The sequence below is a fragment of the Hipposideros armiger genome, unplaced genomic scaffold (genome assembly GCF_001890085.2).
Source record: "Hipposideros armiger isolate ML-2016 unplaced genomic scaffold, ASM189008v1 scaffold_236, whole genome shotgun sequence".
Taxonomy (NCBI): Eukaryota; Metazoa; Chordata; class Mammalia; order Chiroptera; family Hipposideridae; genus Hipposideros; species Hipposideros armiger.
The window spans coordinates 819,964-838,606 of NW_017731586.1; the positions used below are offsets into that span (position 1 = coordinate 819,964).

At 36.6% G+C, this 18,643-nt stretch overlaps 1 protein-coding gene across 1 annotated transcript in view; it reads left to right on the forward strand.

Annotated features, from left to right (window-relative positions):
* Window positions 1–18,643, forward strand: part of RELN (reelin) — a 516,011-nt gene that overhangs the window by 430,912 nt on the left and 66,456 nt on the right. The window contains exons 39-42 of the mRNA XM_019655108.1: window positions 65–167; window positions 2,007–2,236; window positions 15,751–15,971; window positions 17,559–17,706. Of these exons, the coding sequence (XP_019510653.1) occupies window positions 65–167; window positions 2,007–2,236; window positions 15,751–15,971; window positions 17,559–17,706 (702 nt within the window). The remainder of the gene's footprint in view (window positions 1–64; window positions 168–2,006; window positions 2,237–15,750; window positions 15,972–17,558; window positions 17,707–18,643) is intronic.

The window sequence follows — 18,643 nt, forward strand, 5'->3', positions numbered from 1 at the left end:
GCTGCTCTGTACAAATCATGATGAACTTTTGCCTAAATGCATTCCTTGTTTTCTTGTATAACAGCGAAGAAGATTCAGCTATGGTGTTTGTTTCAAATGAAGTTGGTGAGCATTCCATCACCACCCGTGACCTCAATGTGAATGAGAACACCATCATACAATTTGAGGTACTTGGCTTTGTTCTGTAAGAAATACTTCAAATTTTATCATGAACAAAATCTAGGAAAGAGAAGGAAAACCTCAGACAATATCATGCATTATGACTTTCCATTTTTGTGCAAGGACAAAAGAGGTTTTACATCATAATTCATTCTTAGTAGCAGAACCAATTGTCGTACTAAGGTTTATTTCTGAATTTTCATCCTTGATTTATGACATAATCTCCCCAGGTACTACAAGGGGAAGTTGTTGAAATAAATTATTCTAAACATTATAAATATAGAAAGGACAAAAACATTCTAGTATTACTATTTTCACAATTTTTATATGTTATTTAGGACCCACATCAATGTAACTATAGTCTACATCATGCCAGCACATTTATACAATATTTACCATGGCACCATGAGTTTTACAGATAAAATAATACTACACTGTTTTTATAATTACAAATATATTTTATCTGTGTATTTCATTAATATTTATGAATTCTTTGTTTTTCAAGAAAGCAAATTAGTAATGTATTTAAAAAACTTCTATGTATTTAAAAAACTTACATAAAACCAACAGAACCAAATTATGCCAATGTTCTATAGTATTAACTTACAAAGCTAACCAACTGTTGGGCAGGACTTACTTAAAATAGTGTCTAATTATATCAACACAGTTTTTTGTTTGTTTTGTTTTGTTTTGTTTTGTTGGGGGTTTTTAAAAATATTTTTACTGAGGAATTGGGGAAGGGGAACAGTGTTGGGGAATTGGGGAAGGGGAACAGCCAATTGCACAGTTTTGAATATTTGTTTTAGACTAACTCTCTGCAATATCTAAATTAGAGTTGTCTCTTGCATCTCAAATACCTTAGTGAACAAATTACTCTGTATCTCTTTCCAATTTTCTGTTATGTTTCTAATGTTATTTTCAGTTACTTATATAACCTTCTGTTATATTTTCTAACATTTATGCTTTAAATGTTAATAAAAATTAACACCTGTGGCCCTTTTAAGAGTTCTGTTATCAAAAGAATTCAGGTAGAAACAAATGCCCATAGTTGAAAAGTTTATCAAATCTCAATAGTTTACTCATCAGCAGGTAAGAGGAGTAAGTTCAACAATAATCAATAAATTATATAAATATAAATATAGATATAAATATATCTGGTTGCTGTGACTGTAAGAGTGTTAATCCCAATTGGAAGAGGGAAAATCTTCATAGACAGAGATCACATGCATTTATTTAATTAAGTTTTCGTTTAATTTACTTGAAAGCATTGAAAAAGGAATGGAGCGGTTATTTCCTTAAAGGTTAAAAAGGTCATTCTGAAAATACTCTGCCTGTGTCAGGGAAATAGTAACAATGATTGTATTTTGTTTTGTTTTCATATTAAATATGTTGAATATTCTTGTCAGACAAAATTTTTGTGATTACATGTATTTGGAAGGTGTCACAAGAAGGAAAATACAAGGTCTTCCTATCTAGCCAACTAGAGAAAAAAGTTAATAGGTAGAATTAGGGAAACAGTCTTTTCATTACGATTTGCTTGGCTTGGCTATGAAAGTAGGCCAAAGGTAAGATTTGGAATTCTATGCCAGCCTCTGCCTTACCCCTTCCTAGTTTTTTTTTTTTTTTAAATGAGGGAAAATAAATTTTTCATGAGGCACTTTGAGGTTCTTTATGAAAAAGTATTATTTAAAGGTAATATTACTCAGGCAAGGCAGAATTTCATAGTGTTAAATATTTTAGCAAGACAGTTCCCAGGAAAATGGACTCTCAAGAAAATAATGAAGTGGTGAATCATTTCAAGGCTTGTTGCTCTGAGGTAATTTGTATCATTTTTTTACTTCCCTAAGATCAATGTTGGGTGCTCCACCGATAGCTCATCTGCTGACCCAGTAAGACTAGAATTTTCAAGGGACTTTGGAGCAACCTGGCACCTACTACTCCCGCTCTGCTACCACAGCAGCAGCCACATCAGCTCCCTGTGCTCCACTGAGCACCACCCAAGCAGCATCTACTACGCGGGGACCACCCAGGGCTGGAGGAGAGAGGTCGTGCACTTCGGGAAGCTGCACCTTTGCGGGTAAGAACCTGCCGCCTTGTGCCGCTTGTTTCTCATTTGACAGTTTTCTGCCTGACATCATCATTGACTTACTATTTTATTGGGGAAATGTCCGCCTTGCATTTCTTCTTCAGTTCCCCACTTGAAGCAGATTGATAGGTATTTAAAACATAGGACACTGAGCTGACATACTTCAAACTTATGGTTTGAAGATAGATTTAAAAGAGCACACCATGGACTGCACTCTGTCAGGGGGTTCACACCCCCATGGGTCTTGATTAGATCAATTAGGAAGCGACAGAGATATGGTTTTCCCCTAACATTGTAACCCTCCCCGACTCCCTCCTCCAGCTCACAATAAAAATGCAGTTCAAATTTCATGACTTTAAAACAGTTACTTATGTTTCTCATTGGAAGAAGACACATATGGATTTTAGAATCCCACAGAATGTTCCAGGTGTCTCATAAAAAAATAAAAAAAATAAAAAAAATTGGGGCCAACAAAGTGGCTCAGTTGGTTAAGAGTTGGCTTAAAAGTGCGATCTCTGAGCAACAGGGCCACCGGTTCGATTCCCACATGGGCCAGTGATGCTGCACCCGAGCTGAGCTGTTGCTGAGCTGCCAACAGGTGGCAAGATGGCTCAGCTGGTGTAACAACAAGATTGCCTGTTCGATGGTGGGCTACGCCCACACTCAACTAAGACTGAACTTGGCACCTTGAGCTGAGCTGCCGCCCCGCCCGGATGGCTCAGTGGATACAGTGTTCACTCTTAGCAACAAGCCTGCCGGGTTTGGTTCCCACAGGGGATGGTGGCTACGTCCACCCTCAACTAAGATTGAACACAGCACCTTGAGCTTAGAGGCCATGAGCTGCCGATGGGCAGCCAGGTGGGGACTGGCGCCCTCTACAACTAAGATCGAAGAACAACAACTTGGCTGGTCCCCTTCCCCAATTCCCCAACACTGTTCCCCTCCCCCAATTCCCCAATAAAATCTTTTTTTTTTATTAAAAATTGTTAGCACTCTTCCCCCATGCATTTTTACTTTTTCAGCCTTTCTCAGCAGTCTTGTTACATATATTTGACTCCTTTGTAAAAAAGGCATTTGGAGATGAAAGACTTCAATTCTAACAGAAATGAAATGAAAAGTGTATTTCAAAAAATAAAAGTAATAATATAAGTGAACAAAGAGCAAGTCAACAAAGAGGAAGTCAACAAAGCAGCCTGCCTCAAAATGTGTCTTTTCCCTCAGAATAAAGAACTTACTCTTTCACGGTCTGTCAAAAAAAGAAGAAAGTACTAACAACATACTTTCAAGATGGAAATAGGTTTACATTTCCAAAGTGAAACAGAATAATTAGAAGTCTTGGGTCTTCAAGCAAAGTACTGAAACTACTAATCTTTTTCCAGGAGGGTGAAAGTGAATTTTCAAAAGCCTGCATTCTCTTTGAACATAAATCTGCACACTCTTCTTCCTATCATCAGCATAGTTTTTATAATTTAATTGCTAAGGACGTTAATATTTTGTGTTGTTCAATATGTCACTTGTTAATTTTTACTATTTGCACCAGGATATTATTCTAATGGAAATCTGTTTTAAAAAAATGCATTACTATTACTAAGCAAAATGTCCTCAAGCTTCTTTACAACTGACAGCCAAGGAGGCAAGGATTGTCTCTGGAGACCACAGGAATAGACAGAGTTGCGGACTCAGCCAGCACAACCAGAAAACAGCTTGTCCATAAACAAATTGGACAGGGGGAAAATAGCTCATGAAAAAATTTTTATCCAAAATCAGTTGTATTATTTAAGATTATATGTTGTAAGAAATACAAAGAGGCTTATTTTTTTAAAAAGTGGAAGAACTTACTGACAACATACTGGGGAGTAACATGGACTCCACTCAGAAAGTGTGAGGACATTAGCGAAAAAAGTCGTGATCCTCATTTTTATCATGCTGATATTCACATTATTCAATAAACTACAGTTCTCATTTTCTGCAATTCATAATTCCTCATTTCTAGAAAAAAAAATCTGAGCCAGTCAGCTATGGCCAAGAAATCCAAGTGTTGTGACAGAAACACAGCTGCCAAAAATCCAAAAACCCATACTTAGGGCAGTGTAGGTGGGGAAAGGCCTGGGTAGCCAATCACTTAGACACCTATGACCGATACCATGACCATTATGATACTGCTGAGAAGCTCCAGGTTTGTTTTTTTAATGGACCTCTGATTTTCTCCAATTGCCCAGCTAAACATTAGGTTAAATAGAAAATAACCCTAAAGATAGGTTGTACGCCATGGGTTTAGACTGACTTTCCAACCGAGACTTGCTTCAGCAACTTCCCACATGGAAATACTACCAATTAAAGGAGTATAAAATAAAGTCACAAAGATCTGCCAATCAGAGGTACTGAGTAAAGAGACCAACTCCAGGACAGTGCTCCAGTGTCATGGAGCCAGCTTTGCTCAGCACTTGGTTATGGCCACCAGGCTATGAATACACGTAAGGCATGGCAATATAATTTGGAAATTTGAACAAGAGAAAAGCAGATGTCTATATTTTCACCTACTGATATCGGATGTCAGTTTACAATATACCTCCCCCAATTATAATGGCACAGAACTTAAACCGTCATGTTATTTGTATTCCATGACATTTTTTTCAATTTTTTTTCAGTTACAGTTGACATTCAATATTATTTTACATTAGTTTCAGATGTACAACACAGTGGTTAGACATTTATATAATTTATGTGGTTATCCCCAGACTAGTTTAGTACCCATCTGGCACTATACATAGTTGTTGCAACATTATTGACTATATTCTCTATGCTATACTTTACATCCCCATGACTATTTTGTAACTACCAATTTATATTTCTTAATTTGTCACCTTTTTCACTAACTCTCCAACCTCCCTCCCCTCTACAACTATCAGTTTGTATCTATGAGTCTTTTTCTATTTTGTTTGTTCATTTATTTTGTTCTTTAGATTCCACTCATAAGTGAGATCATACGGTATTTGTCTTTCTCTGTCTGACTTATTTCACTTAGCATAATACCCTCCAGGTCCATCCATGTTGTCGCAAATGGTAAGATTTCATTCCTTTTTATGGCCAAGAGCCCAGCAATAAACCCACACATATATGGTCAATTAATCTGTGACAAAGAGACAAGAACATAGAGAGGTGTAAAGATGGTTTATTCAATAAATGGTGTTGGGAAAACAGGACAGATACATGCAAAATACAATATTCCATTGTATATATGTACCACAATTTCTTTACCCAATAGTCTATTAATGAGCACATATGTTGCTTCCATATCTTGGCTATTGTAAATAATGCTGCAGTGAACATAGAAATGCATATATCTTTTCAAATTAGTGTTTTGGATTTCTTCAGATGAATACCCAGAAGTGGAATTGCTGGGTCATAAGGTTTAATTTTTTGAGGAACCTCCAAACCATTTTCCACAGTTGACTACACCAATTTGCAATCCCGCCAACAGTGCACAAGGGTTCCCTTTTCTTCACATCCTCGCCAACACTCGTCATTTGCTATTTATTGATAATAGCCATGACAGGAGTGAGGTAGTATTTCACTGTGGTTTTAATTTGCATTTCTCTGATGATTTTATTTGTCTATTGGCCATGTTTATGTCCTCTTTGAAGAAATGCCTATTCAGGTCCTCTGCCTATTTGTTAACTGGATTTTTTTGGGGGGGTGTTAATTTGTATGAGTTCATTTTGTAAATTTGGATATTAACCCCTTATTAAATGTATCATTGACAAATATCTTCTCCCATACAGTAGGTTGTCCTTTTTGTATTGTTGATGGTTTCCTTTGCTATGCAAAACCTTTTTAGTTTGATGTAGTCCCACTTGTTTATTTTTTTTGTTTTGTTTCCCTTGCCCGAGGAGATATATCACAAAAAAATATCACTAAGAGCAATGCCAGAGAGTTTACTGCCTGTTTTCCTCTAGGAGTTCTATGGTTTCAGGTCTTACAGTTAAGCCTTTAATCCATTTTGAGTTTATACTTGTATATGGTATAAGAAGGTGGTCCAGTTTTATTTTTTTTTTGCGTGTATCTGTCCAGCTATTCCAGCACAATTTTTTTAATAGATTGTCATTATACCACTATACGTTCTTGCTTTCTTGCCTCTTTCGTCATAGATTAATTGATGATATAGGTGTGGGTTTATTCCTGGGCTTTCTATTCTGTTCCATTGGTCTACTGTCTGTTTGTGTGTGTGTGTGTGTGTGTGTGTGTGTGTGTGTGTGTTTTAAAGATTTTTATTGGGGAATTGGGGGAAAGGGAACAGATAAGTTGCTATCCTTTTGTTCTTCAGTCTAGTTATGGAGGACGCTGCTTCACTGGCCCAAGTTGGCACCATCATTGCGCTCTTCCTGGGCGAGGCAGATCAGTCGCTGGCTTCTGGACGGCCGCTCACAGCGGCTGCTGGCCACTCACGCTGACTGCTGGCTACACACGGTAGCCCATGGCAACCCACGTGCCATCGCCAGCGACTCACAGCAGCCCAGCTCCAGGCTGAGCTGTTGTTCAGCATCTTAGCTGTAGAGGGCAGTATCACTGGCCTTTTGTATGTGGGATCCAAACCAGGGCCCTCTGGGTTCCCAAGCCAGCTCTTAACCATCGCACCACTCGGCCGGCCCTAGTGTCTGTTTTTATGCCAGTACCATGCTGTTCTGATTACTGTAGCCTTACAGTATAGTTTATTTTCGGCAGCATGATACCTCCAATTTTGTTCTTTCTCAAGATATCTGTGGCTACTCAGGATTTTTTGTACTTCCATATAAATTTTAAGATATTTGTTCTAGTTCTGTGACAAATGCCATTGGTATTTTGATAGGGTTTGCATTGAATCTATACATTGCTTTGGGTAGTATGGACATTTTAACTATATTAATTCTTTCTATCAATGAGTATGGTATATGCTTCCATTTATTTGTATCTTCTTCAAATTCTTTCTTCAGTGTCTTATAGTTTTCCAAATATAGGTCTTTAACCTATTTGATTAAATTTATTCCTAGGTACCATATTTTGCCATGTATAATGCACACCCATGTGTTTGGCACAAACTTTCAGGGAAAAAAAATCTTTTGTTTTAATTTTTTAATTCAAATTTTTATTTGTTTACATTTAGGTATTTCTTTTTTGTATTATAATGGAATTTTATCATTTAGTTTTTAACATATTATAGTACAAGAAATTTTATGTACCAGTAACAAATTTACAATATTTATGTATCATAGAAGGCCAAGAGCTCTTCATCGTTGCAAGTTCGTTGTAAGTTCAACAAAACCAATTATCATATTCCAGGATATTATTTTGCATATGGATATCATTATTGATTTCAAGAGTTACACTTTTAACTCGTAAGCATAAGTAGAAGAATTAGAAACATTTATATAGATACGGGATTAGTACTACCCATGTATAATGTGTATCCTTATTTTTCCCTCACAAATTTGGGCAAAAAAGTGCACATTGTACATGGCAAAATACCATATTTTTTATGCAATTGTAAATGGGATTTTTTTCTAAATTTATCTTTCTGAGTTCATTATTGGTGTATAAAAATGCAACTGATTTCTGAATATTAATTTTGTATGCTGCTACTTTACTGAATTCATTTATTAGCTCTAATAGTTTATGGTGGAATCTTTGGGGTTCTCTATACATAGTGTCATGTCATCTGCAAATAATGACAGTTTACTTCTTCCTTTCCAATTTGAATGCCTTTTATTTCTCTGTATTGTCTGATTGCTGTGGCTAGGACTTCCAATACTATATGTTGAATAAAAGTGGTGAAAGTGGGAATCCTTGTCTTGTTCCTGATCTTAAGGAGACTGCTTTTAGCTTTTCCCCATTGAGGATGGATGATGTTAGCTGTGGGTTTGTCATATATGACCTTCATTATGTTAAGGTACTCAAATGTTTCCTCTATTCCACTTTGCTGAGAGTTTTTATCATAAATGGGTAAAACACTTTTTCTGCCTCTATTGATATGATCAATGATTTTTATTTTTCATTTTGTTTATGTTACTTGATTTGGGAATATTGCGCCATCCTTGCCTCCCAGCAATAAATCCCACTTGATCATGGTGTATGATATTTTTAATGTACTGTGGCATTCAGTTTGCTAATATTTTGTTGAGGATATTTACATCTATATTCATATTGGTCTATAATTATCTTTTTTGTAATGTCTGTCTGGTTTTGGAATCAGTAATGGTAGCCGTCTAAATGACCTTGGAAGCTTTCCCTGATCATTAATTTTTTGAAATAGTTTGAAAAAGATAGATGCTAATTCTTCTTTGAATGTTTGGTCCAATGCATCTGTGAAGCCATTCGGTTCTGTACTGCTGTTTGTTGGGAGTTTTTTGATTAGTGATTTGATGCTGTTAGTAGTAATCATTTGGTTCAAATTTTCTGTTTTTTCTTGATTCAGTCTTGGGAGATTGTATGTTTCTAGGAATTTATCCATTTCTTCCAGATTGTCCAATTTGTTGGCATATAGTTGTTTGTAATATTTTCTCTTAATCCTTTTGTATTTTTGTGGTATCAGTTGTCACTTCTCCTCTCCAATTCCTGATTTTATTTATTTGGGCCCTCTCTCTCTTTTTTTCTTGATGAGTCTGGCTAAAGGATTATCAATTTTGTTTATCTTTTCAAAGAACTAGCTCTTGGATTCATTGATCTTTTGTAATTTTTTTTAGATTATATTTCATTTATTTCTGCTCTGATCTTTATTATTTCCTCCCTTTTTCTCACTTTGGGTTTTGTTTGCTGTTCTTTTTCTAGTTCATTTTAGTGTAAGGTTAGAGCATCTATTTGAGATTTTCCTTGTTTCTGGCGATAGGCCTTCGTTTCTGTGAATTTCCCTCTTATGGCTGTTTTTGCTGTGTCCCATGATTGTGGGTTATGGTGTTTTCATTCTCGTTTGTCTCAAGGCATCTTTTGATTTCTTCCTTGATCTCATTGTTGACCCATTCATTGTTTAGTAACATGCTTTTTAGCCTTCATGTGTTTTTCAGGTTTTTTTCTTGTAATTTATTTCTAGTTTTATACCATTGTGGTTAGAGAAAGTAAACCTGTTAAGGATGCACGCCAATTCTCACAATGATATAAACCTATCTTTCAAACGGCCTTCAACCATTTCTGCAAAGAGAAGAATTTGCCTTAATAGTGTTGTTTAGTTCTTGTTTCAGGAAAAGAATTAACAGCCTTCTTAAAACCCACACAGGCATAAATTGCTGGCAGAAGTCAAATTTTCTCCAACTCAGTGAACCATCCCTTGCTTTGTATTCAGCATGGTACATAATAATGGCACAAGTACTAGATGCTAAAAAGACATCTAACCTATGTTGAAATTACCATTGTCTGTGTATTTACTGGACACTGGATACCAAAAAAAGTATCTCAAATGTTTGCAGGTGCAGAAATGGTTGTTTTTGCCTCCGCGTATACTCAGTAAACATTTGAAACATAGGTATTGAGTGACCATCAAATTTTATTCACATCATCTTTGTGTCCTTTTTGTCTAGAGTCTTTTTGTCTTTAAAACTCCTAATTACTTTTGCTTTATGCAGTTTCATAATGAGTCAACCCAAACTCCTATTTAATGAAAGCACTGTTGTGTGCTTGAAATTTTAAGTTTACATTTAAAAAACAGATCCTTTTGAATGCCACTGACTTGGGAGAACAGACGCTGACATTCACCAGGGAGGGTGGCAGTGAGAAATTTTCAAAATAAGATTTTAGCAGAAGGGAACCACAGTGAAACAAGACCCTTCAGCGCATTTATCATAGTGCTTGCAGTTTCTGTGTCAAAGCAGGTGAACAATAATAAATATCCAACCAATGTGGTTCATTTGTATTCAGAACACTTGAATAAATAAGAAGTTCAAAAAAATCCATGTAGGCTCTTGTTCAAAGGAAAACTCCAGCCATATCCCTCAGCTCAGCAGTCTGAAAGTTCAAAAGGTAGGAAGTGCTTCTTGCCAAAACTAAATTCTGACAAGTATTTGAAAATAAAATGTAATTATGAACTGGCATTTTGGGGCCAGCTTAATATAGTTGGAGCCTTGAAAACAATGAAATTAGGGTTAAAATTATATGTGAGATCTTGCCTCCATCTGCCTTACTTTCTACTAAACTTTAGAAACCTAATAAATGCTTCTAATATCGACTTCTAATTTCTGTTTTAGGAATAAAAAATTATTTTAAATTTTGTTTCTATGATAATTGAAAATTGGTCAGATTTACAGGGTACAAAAATGAATACACATGCCATCTCTGTATCTATTCCCTCTAAAATAAATCCATATCCTTTGAACTGAGTTTTCTACATGATACGATATACTAAACTGTTTATGGACTTCTACCTAAATATGTAGATTCTGTCCAAGTGGCTAATTTATTATCAATAATATGATAAGACTATTTACTTACAAATAAAAAAGAAAGCTATTTTTGATTTAAAAAGAAATTAATAAATAAAAGACATCTATCTAAAAATAAATCTGATTTTGTCACTCCTCTCTTTAAAATAACCTTTTGGAGCTCTCTGTTAGCTAATAGGATAAAATCCAAAAGACCTTAGTTTGGCTCTTCAGGGTTTCACAACAAATGACATAAAACAAACATTTATTGAGCATCTACTATATATGAAACACTGTACTGGGCACATAAAAGGGTGCAAAGAGAAAGAGACATGAAGATTGGCCTCTAGGAGTTTACAGACAATAGGGAAAATAGATACTCTTTAAATATCTACAACAGTGGGAACTATAATAATGGAAATTCCATCAAAATTATAGAAGAGAGAGAAATTAAAGGACTAGTTATTTGCCATATTGCCCAGCAATTTCACTACCATTTTACTCAAAAGAATTGAAAACAGGTATTTAAGCAAATACTTATACATGAATATTCATAGAAACACTATTTACAATAGCCAAAAGGTGGAGACAAACAAATGTCCATGAATTGGTGAATAGATAAATAAAGATGGTATATCCCTATAATGGCATATTATTCAGTCATATGAAGGAATGCAATTCTGATACTTGCTACAATGTGGATGAACCTTGAAAACATATTACTCACTACTGAGATCCAGGATGGTAGAGTAGATAAATACAGTGCCTGCTTCCTTCTGTGAACACATTAAAATTACAGCTAAATTACAGAACAGTCCACCTGGAGAACCATCTGAAGTCTGGCTGAACATAAATTTTATAACTATGGATATAAAGAAGCCATGTCAAGACTAATAGGAGGTGCAGAGACATGAAATAGGCTAGCCCCAAACCTCTGTGAGAATAAAGAGGAATATTTCAGCCATGAAGGTTCCCCCTGGAGGAGCAAGTGACCCCAGCCCCACACTGGGCTCCCCAGCACGGAGTACTGGTGCTGCGAAGAGGAACCGCCACAACATCTGGCTGTGAAAAACAGTGGAGATTTCAACCATCCAGATGGGACAGAAGGCTGTGGGAAACCCAGATGTCCTCTTAAAGGGCAAGCACATGGATTCACTCACAGGCACTCACCCTGCACTCTGGGGGAGGGACGGTGACTTGACGGGGCATTGCAGACATACAGGGGCAGGCTAAGGTGTGTGGCCTCAGGGAGAGAGCTGGAGGACAGTCACCATTTTCCTTCTGTGGGGTCATTCTCCCATGCAGCTCGTATGCAGGTGCCATATTTTCTGTGTTGAGCCCTCCCCCACAGGCCAAATCTGAATCTGATTGGCTTAGTCCCTACTTACTTCAAGACACCTCCCCACTCAACTTGCCCAACACCAGAGGCACTTTCTTCAAGAGCAGCCAGCCCCACCCACACTGCCCTCTTTCTTGGAAAACTGTTGGAATCCACGTGCCCCCAGCAAGTGTGGCCTCAGTGTGCTCTGAGACTTCCTGAATAGTTTCAGGCTCAGCACTGGTACCAAACCAGAATCTACATTAACCTGGTGACCACACCTCTTCCCACCCTAGTGACTCCCTAAGACCCTGCCTAACCCAACTTGTGTACGGCACAAGGCTTTATCAAGTGGCTGAACATTAAAGGAGCCAGCAGGTGGCAACAGGCTTCGGGCTTACTGGCTTTTTGCAGAGCTACCCCAGGCCCAGTATGGGTGGCAGCCTTCCTCAGTTCACAGTGTGGCCTATTGTACACGCCCCAGGTCCAGCAGAAGCAGCAAACAATCATGGATCACTTTGTAGTTTGTACCAGATAGTCTTCTGCTGGGCACAACCAATGGGTGACCTTGGTCTGCACCGGACCTCATTCCAAGAAGTCCCAGAACCAACATACTTGGAGGTTGACTTCAGACAACAGCAGAGCACTGCCCAATTAGCCCCACAAGTGGAACACACAAAGGTCAGTCACAACATGTACCAGAGTCCTCTGGGGCGAATCCAGCTCCATGTGGTAATCTCCCTGTACAGCAGACTGTAAGCTGTGGATGTGGCCAAACTGCACAGCCAATCAGCCTGAGGGTCAGTCCCACCCACTGATATGCCAATAGCAGGCAAAGCTCAACTAAAACAGGGGGGCACACACAACCCACACAAGGGACACTCCTGGGGCACCTGGAGCAGGTGACCAGCAAGACTGTGCCAGGGCTTCACAGGGCACCTACTCCATAAGGCCACCAGGCCAAGACTGGGAGACATATCAGATCTACCTAATACATAGAAACAAACACAGAGAGGCAGCCAAAATAGGAAACAAAGAAATATATCCCAAATGAAAGAACAGGAGAAAACTTCAGAAAAAGAACTACATGAAGTAGAGGCAAGCAACCTACCAGATACAAAGTTCAATCAATGGCCACTGATTATAAGGAAACTCAAGGTACTTAGTGAGAACGTCAGTAGAGAGATAGCAAGCATAAAAAAATACATAGAAACCATAATAACGAACCAGTCAGAAATGAAGAATACAGTAACTGAAATGAAGAATGCACTAGAAGGAACCACCAGCAGACTAAATGAAGCAGAGGACTGAATCAGTGATTTGGAAGACAAGGTAGCAGAAAAAACCCAATCGGAACAACAAAAAGAAAAAAGAATCCAAAAAAATGAGGATAGTTTAAGAGACCTCTGAGACCACATTGAGCATACCAACATTCACATCATGGGGATACCAGAAGGAGAATAGAGAAAGCAAGGGATTGAGAACCTATTTGAAGAAATAATGGCTGAAATTTTCCCTAAACTAGGGAAGGAAATAGACATACAAGCCCAGGAAGTACAGAAAGGCCCAAACAAGATGAACCCAAACAGGCCCACACAAAGACACATTATAATTAAAATGGCAAAGGTTAAAAACAAAGAGAGAGTCCTAAAAGCAGCAAGAGAAAGGCAACTAGTAACTTATAAGGGATTGTCATCTTAAGATTGTCACCTGATTTCTCAACAGAGTCTCTGCAGGATAGAAGGGATTAACACGAAATATTCAAAGTGATGAAAAGTAAGGACATACAACCAAGGGTACTCTACCCAGAAAGGCTGTGGTTTAAAATCAAAGGACAGATGAAGACCTTCCCAGACAAAAAAAAAAAGCGAAAGGAGTTCAACATCACCAACTAGTATTACACGGAATGTTAGAGGGATTTTTTTTAAGATGGAAAAAAAATGATCAAAATTAAGAATAATAAAATGGCAATAGCTGCATATCTATCAACAATTACTTTCAATGTAAAAGGATTAAATGCCCCAATCAAAAGACATAGGAGGGCTGAATGGATAAAAAAACAAAATCCTTACATATGCTGCCTCTAAGAGAGTCACTTCAGATTGAAAGACACACACAGAACAGAAAGTAAGGGGATGGGAAGAAAGATATTTCATGAAAAATGGAAAGGAAAAACAAAAACAAAAAAAGTTGGGGTAGCAATGCTTATACCAGACAAAATAGACTTTAAAACAAAGGCTATAATGAAACAAAGAAGGACCCAGTAATCCCACTTCTGGGTATTTATCCAAAGAAACCCAAAATGCTACTTTGAGGGGACCTATGCATCCATATTATATGTTCATTGCAGCATTGTTTACAATGGCCAAGATGTGGAAGCAGCCTGGATGTTCATCGATGAATGAATGGATAAAGAAGAGGTGGTACATACATATACAATGGAATATTGCTCGGCCATAGAAGGGAAATGGGTTCTTGCCGTCTGAAGCAGTATGGATGGACCTGGAGGGTATTGTGCTGAGTGGAGTGTAAGACAGAGAAAGACAGATGCAAGGTGATTTCACTTATATGTGGAATCTAAAGAACAAAGTAAACAAAACAGAAACAAACTCATAGATACAGAGAACATTTTGATGGTCCAGATGTGTGTGTGTGCGGGGGGAGGATGGGGGGGTACATGTGGGAGAAAAAAGGGTAATGCATAGGGAATATAGTCAATAATATGGTAATAACTATGTATAGTGCCAGGTGGGTACTAGACTTATCACACGGATCACTTCTTAAATTATATAAATGTCTAACCACTATGCTGTATGCCTTAAATTATAATACAAAATAATATAAAATGTCAACTGTGCTTGAAAAATTTTTAAAAGGGGGGAAAGGAGAAGGGGAATAAGAGGTTCAAATTTTCAGGTAGAAATAAGTTATAGAAATGTAATGTACAGCATGGGGAATATAGCCAACAATATTGTGATAGCATAGTACAGTGTCAGATGGTTGCTGGACTTATCATGGTGATCACTTCTTTAGGTATATAAATGTTAAATAATTATGGTGTACCCCTGAAACTAATATAATGTTGTATGTTAGCTATATTTTTAATAAAATCTTAAATAAATTAATTAACTTAAAGAATACTACTTAGTGTAAAATAAAACAAAAAAAGAAAGAAAACATCTTGCTAAGTGAACCAAGCCTGATACTTAAGGTCACATATTGTATGAGTCCATTTATATGAAATATCCAAACAGGTAAATCCATAGAGACAGAAAGCAGATTAGTGGTTGCCGGGAGCTGCGGGTAGGGAAACTGCTTAATAGGCACAGGGTTTCCTTTTGCAGTCATGAAAATGTCTGGGAACACAATAGAGGTGGTGGTTGGCTAACACTGTGAATGTGCTGCTAAATGCCATCTAACTGCATACTTTAAAGGTTAATGGTTACTTTTGTGTTATGTGAATTTTATCTCAATTCTTAAAAACAAAAAAAGATTAGTTATGTGGGGTGTAGATAGTAGGGCTGGAGAAATCTTCAAGAAAGTCTATATTGAAAAAGGTGGGTGCTCAGATGGAATTTTGACATAGTGATAGAATTGGAAAAGGCTGACAGGAAGCAAGCCTTATTGGCAAAGTCCTATAGATTGAGGAGTGGAGTTTGTGTTCCTGCCATATTGAATCATGTTTTCTATTTCTTGAGTGTGGTGCAGTAGTAGTAACTGTCCACTGCTCATAGATCAGACGTGCTTACTTTGAAGTTATATTCTTCTGTGTATTTTATTTTGAAAGACTTGTACCTCTTTTCCAGATCTGTGCGTTTCAGATGGTACCAAGGATTTTACCCTGCTGGCTCTCAGCCAGTGACATGGGCCATTGATAATGTCTATATTGGTCCCCAATGTGAAGAGATGTGTAATGGACATGGGAGTTGTATCAATGGAACCAAGTGTATATGTGATCCCGGCTATTCAGGTCCAACCTGTAAAATAAGCACCAAAAACCCTGATTTTCTCAAGGATGATTTTGAAGGTAATCTTCCCTTATAAATTCTGTGTAGCTTTGTGGAAGAACTTACATATTAAACACAATTTGTAATATAGAAGTAATCATTAAGTTCCATTCTAATATTTCATTATTTGTCACTACAATTGAAACCACTCAAGCCTTAATTTAGTTCTGAATTTTATAGGGTTCCATTTTGAAGCAGTGGTCAGTAGAGTGAACAAAACGGAGAAAAACTAATGCTATTTTCACCACTTTTTCTATCACATGTAATTTCTCATTAATGATAATTTTGGAAAACGTCTATAGAAGGTTAATATTCGTGGGTGGAGAGAATAAATTTCCAGAGATAAAAATTCCTTTCATTGCTTTATCACCAACTCATTTAGCAACCTCTCATCACTTTCTGTGCCTCAGTTAAACCTAGAATTTAACATCATTATGTTTGAAGATAATGTTACAACATAGAAAAACGTATGTGATGTAATCATTGCAATTATTCACAATTAATTATATATCCTTTGGATACGTGTTCTGATAAAACTATGGAAAAACATTCTCATAAGAGAAAGTCTTAAACAAATGTAATAGCTATCTATGTTAGGATACTAGAATTTTTTAATTCTAAAAATTTAAAGAATATTTTTCTTTTTCCCAAGTTGTCTATAAAATTGTTAGTTATAGGTTTAAGGTACATTTTAAAATTATATTTATGTATATCAATACAAGGGAATATTGTTTACCTATAAAAAGGAATGAAATATTGACACATGCTACAACATGGATGAACCTTGAAAACATTATGCAAATGCAAGTCATATACAAAAGGCCACATATCACATAATTCCATTTATGTGAAACATCAAAAATAAGCAAATCCATAGAGATAGAAAGCAGATTAGTTGGCAGGGAGTGGGTCAGAGGGAAATAGAGAGTGATCTCATACTGGGTACAAGGTTTTCTTTCCTGATAATGATAAAGCTCTGGAACTAGGTAGCAGCGATGGTTGCACAACATTGTGAATGTGCTAAATGCCACCAGTTTGTTCATTTTAAAATGATGAAAATGGTAAATTTTATGTGTATTTTGCCACAATCAAAAAAATAAACTAGATCTAAGCTATCTGAGGAGATGCACGAGCTGGTTTTGAAAGATGTAATTTAATAGGAAATATTAAATTACACTGAAATCTCTACTATTAAAATAAAAATATCATATAATGCTTGCCTGATCCTGTCCTCGCAGTAGCAAGGACACGATGAAAAGGCCCATAGAAAGGCCACAGTACCCTCCCTTACTTTTGCCCTGACTCACTCTCTGATTAGCTAGTGTCTTTTTCTGCAGCGTAAAGGAGCAGAAAGGAGGGACCCATCTGGCTGGATCACCGATACTCAGGAAAAGGCCCCCTCCTTCTGTCATGTGGACCCTTAAATTATACAGCCAAGGTTAAACAATTCGAAGAAGCTAAAATGTTGAAGAGACTTCTTATCTCAAAACCTATGACTTCAAGAATTCATATTTTAAAACTATACAATGCTCTTAACCATATTCCTTCAAAAAATAATATGACTATAATTGGGATCATAGATAAACAACATTTTTCACTTTCTTCAGGTCAGCTGGAATCTGATAGATTCTTATTAATGAGTGGTGGAAAGCCATCTCGGAAGTGTGGGATTCTTTCCAGTGGAAACAACCTCTTTTTCAATGAAGATGGCTTGCGCATGTTGATGACGCGAGATCTGGATTTATCACATGCTAGGTAATCGTTTTCAAATGCTGTTGGAAAACCACATTGTAATGTACAGTAGCAGAACATTACTGAATCAGAAAGAAGTATACATCTCAAAGACAAGGTCTCCCATTGGAAATGCTGAGTTTCTCTCATTAAAGTCTCCATTAAGACACAATTTATATAATTTTCATTCTAAAACTGAGATTTGTGCAATAACTAGGTCAGAAATTAAACACAGCTAAACAGACAAAAGTTATTATCTGGTATTTTACATGATGGTGGCTAGGAAATGGCAATGTTTAACTTATTTTAAGTTACAAAAATAATGTTGCATCTTCTTTAACCATCTTCTACAAAATTCTTTTCATTAGCACATGGACTATGTAGAAATTATTTACACTATGCTTAGTAGAAAGCATAATTGAAATACATTACACCCTCAAATTATTCACAATTAATTTCATATCCATTAGCAATTTAAGAACATTTGAAATGCAGCCTTATTCTTTATAGGCATTTCTTTCCAAGGATTCGCTCATACATTCTAAGCACTCATTTTCTAAATTGAGCACAGTGACTCAGAAACAAACATTTTAAACTGGCTCAGAGGATTATGTCCTGTCAAGATGTGTATTCTTTGATCATTTGATATGCCAAACACTTAGCCAGGAAAGTAAAAAAGACAATTTAACATGTGTAAAATGGAACCCTGACCTATTTTTGCAAGTGAACAAAAAAATGATGTTTTTGTTTTTTGAAACATTTCAGAGTAAACGCAAATACCTCTTAACATATTTATCCGTCTCTTTCTCCTAAATATTTCATTTGTTGAATTATAAATTTGATCATGCTTTATAAAAAAAATACAGTTCTATCTGTGAGATAATTTTACCATTAGAGAAAGCACCGTTTTATTGATCACCACTCTGTTTTAATGCATATAGTTTAATTTGATGCTATTTAT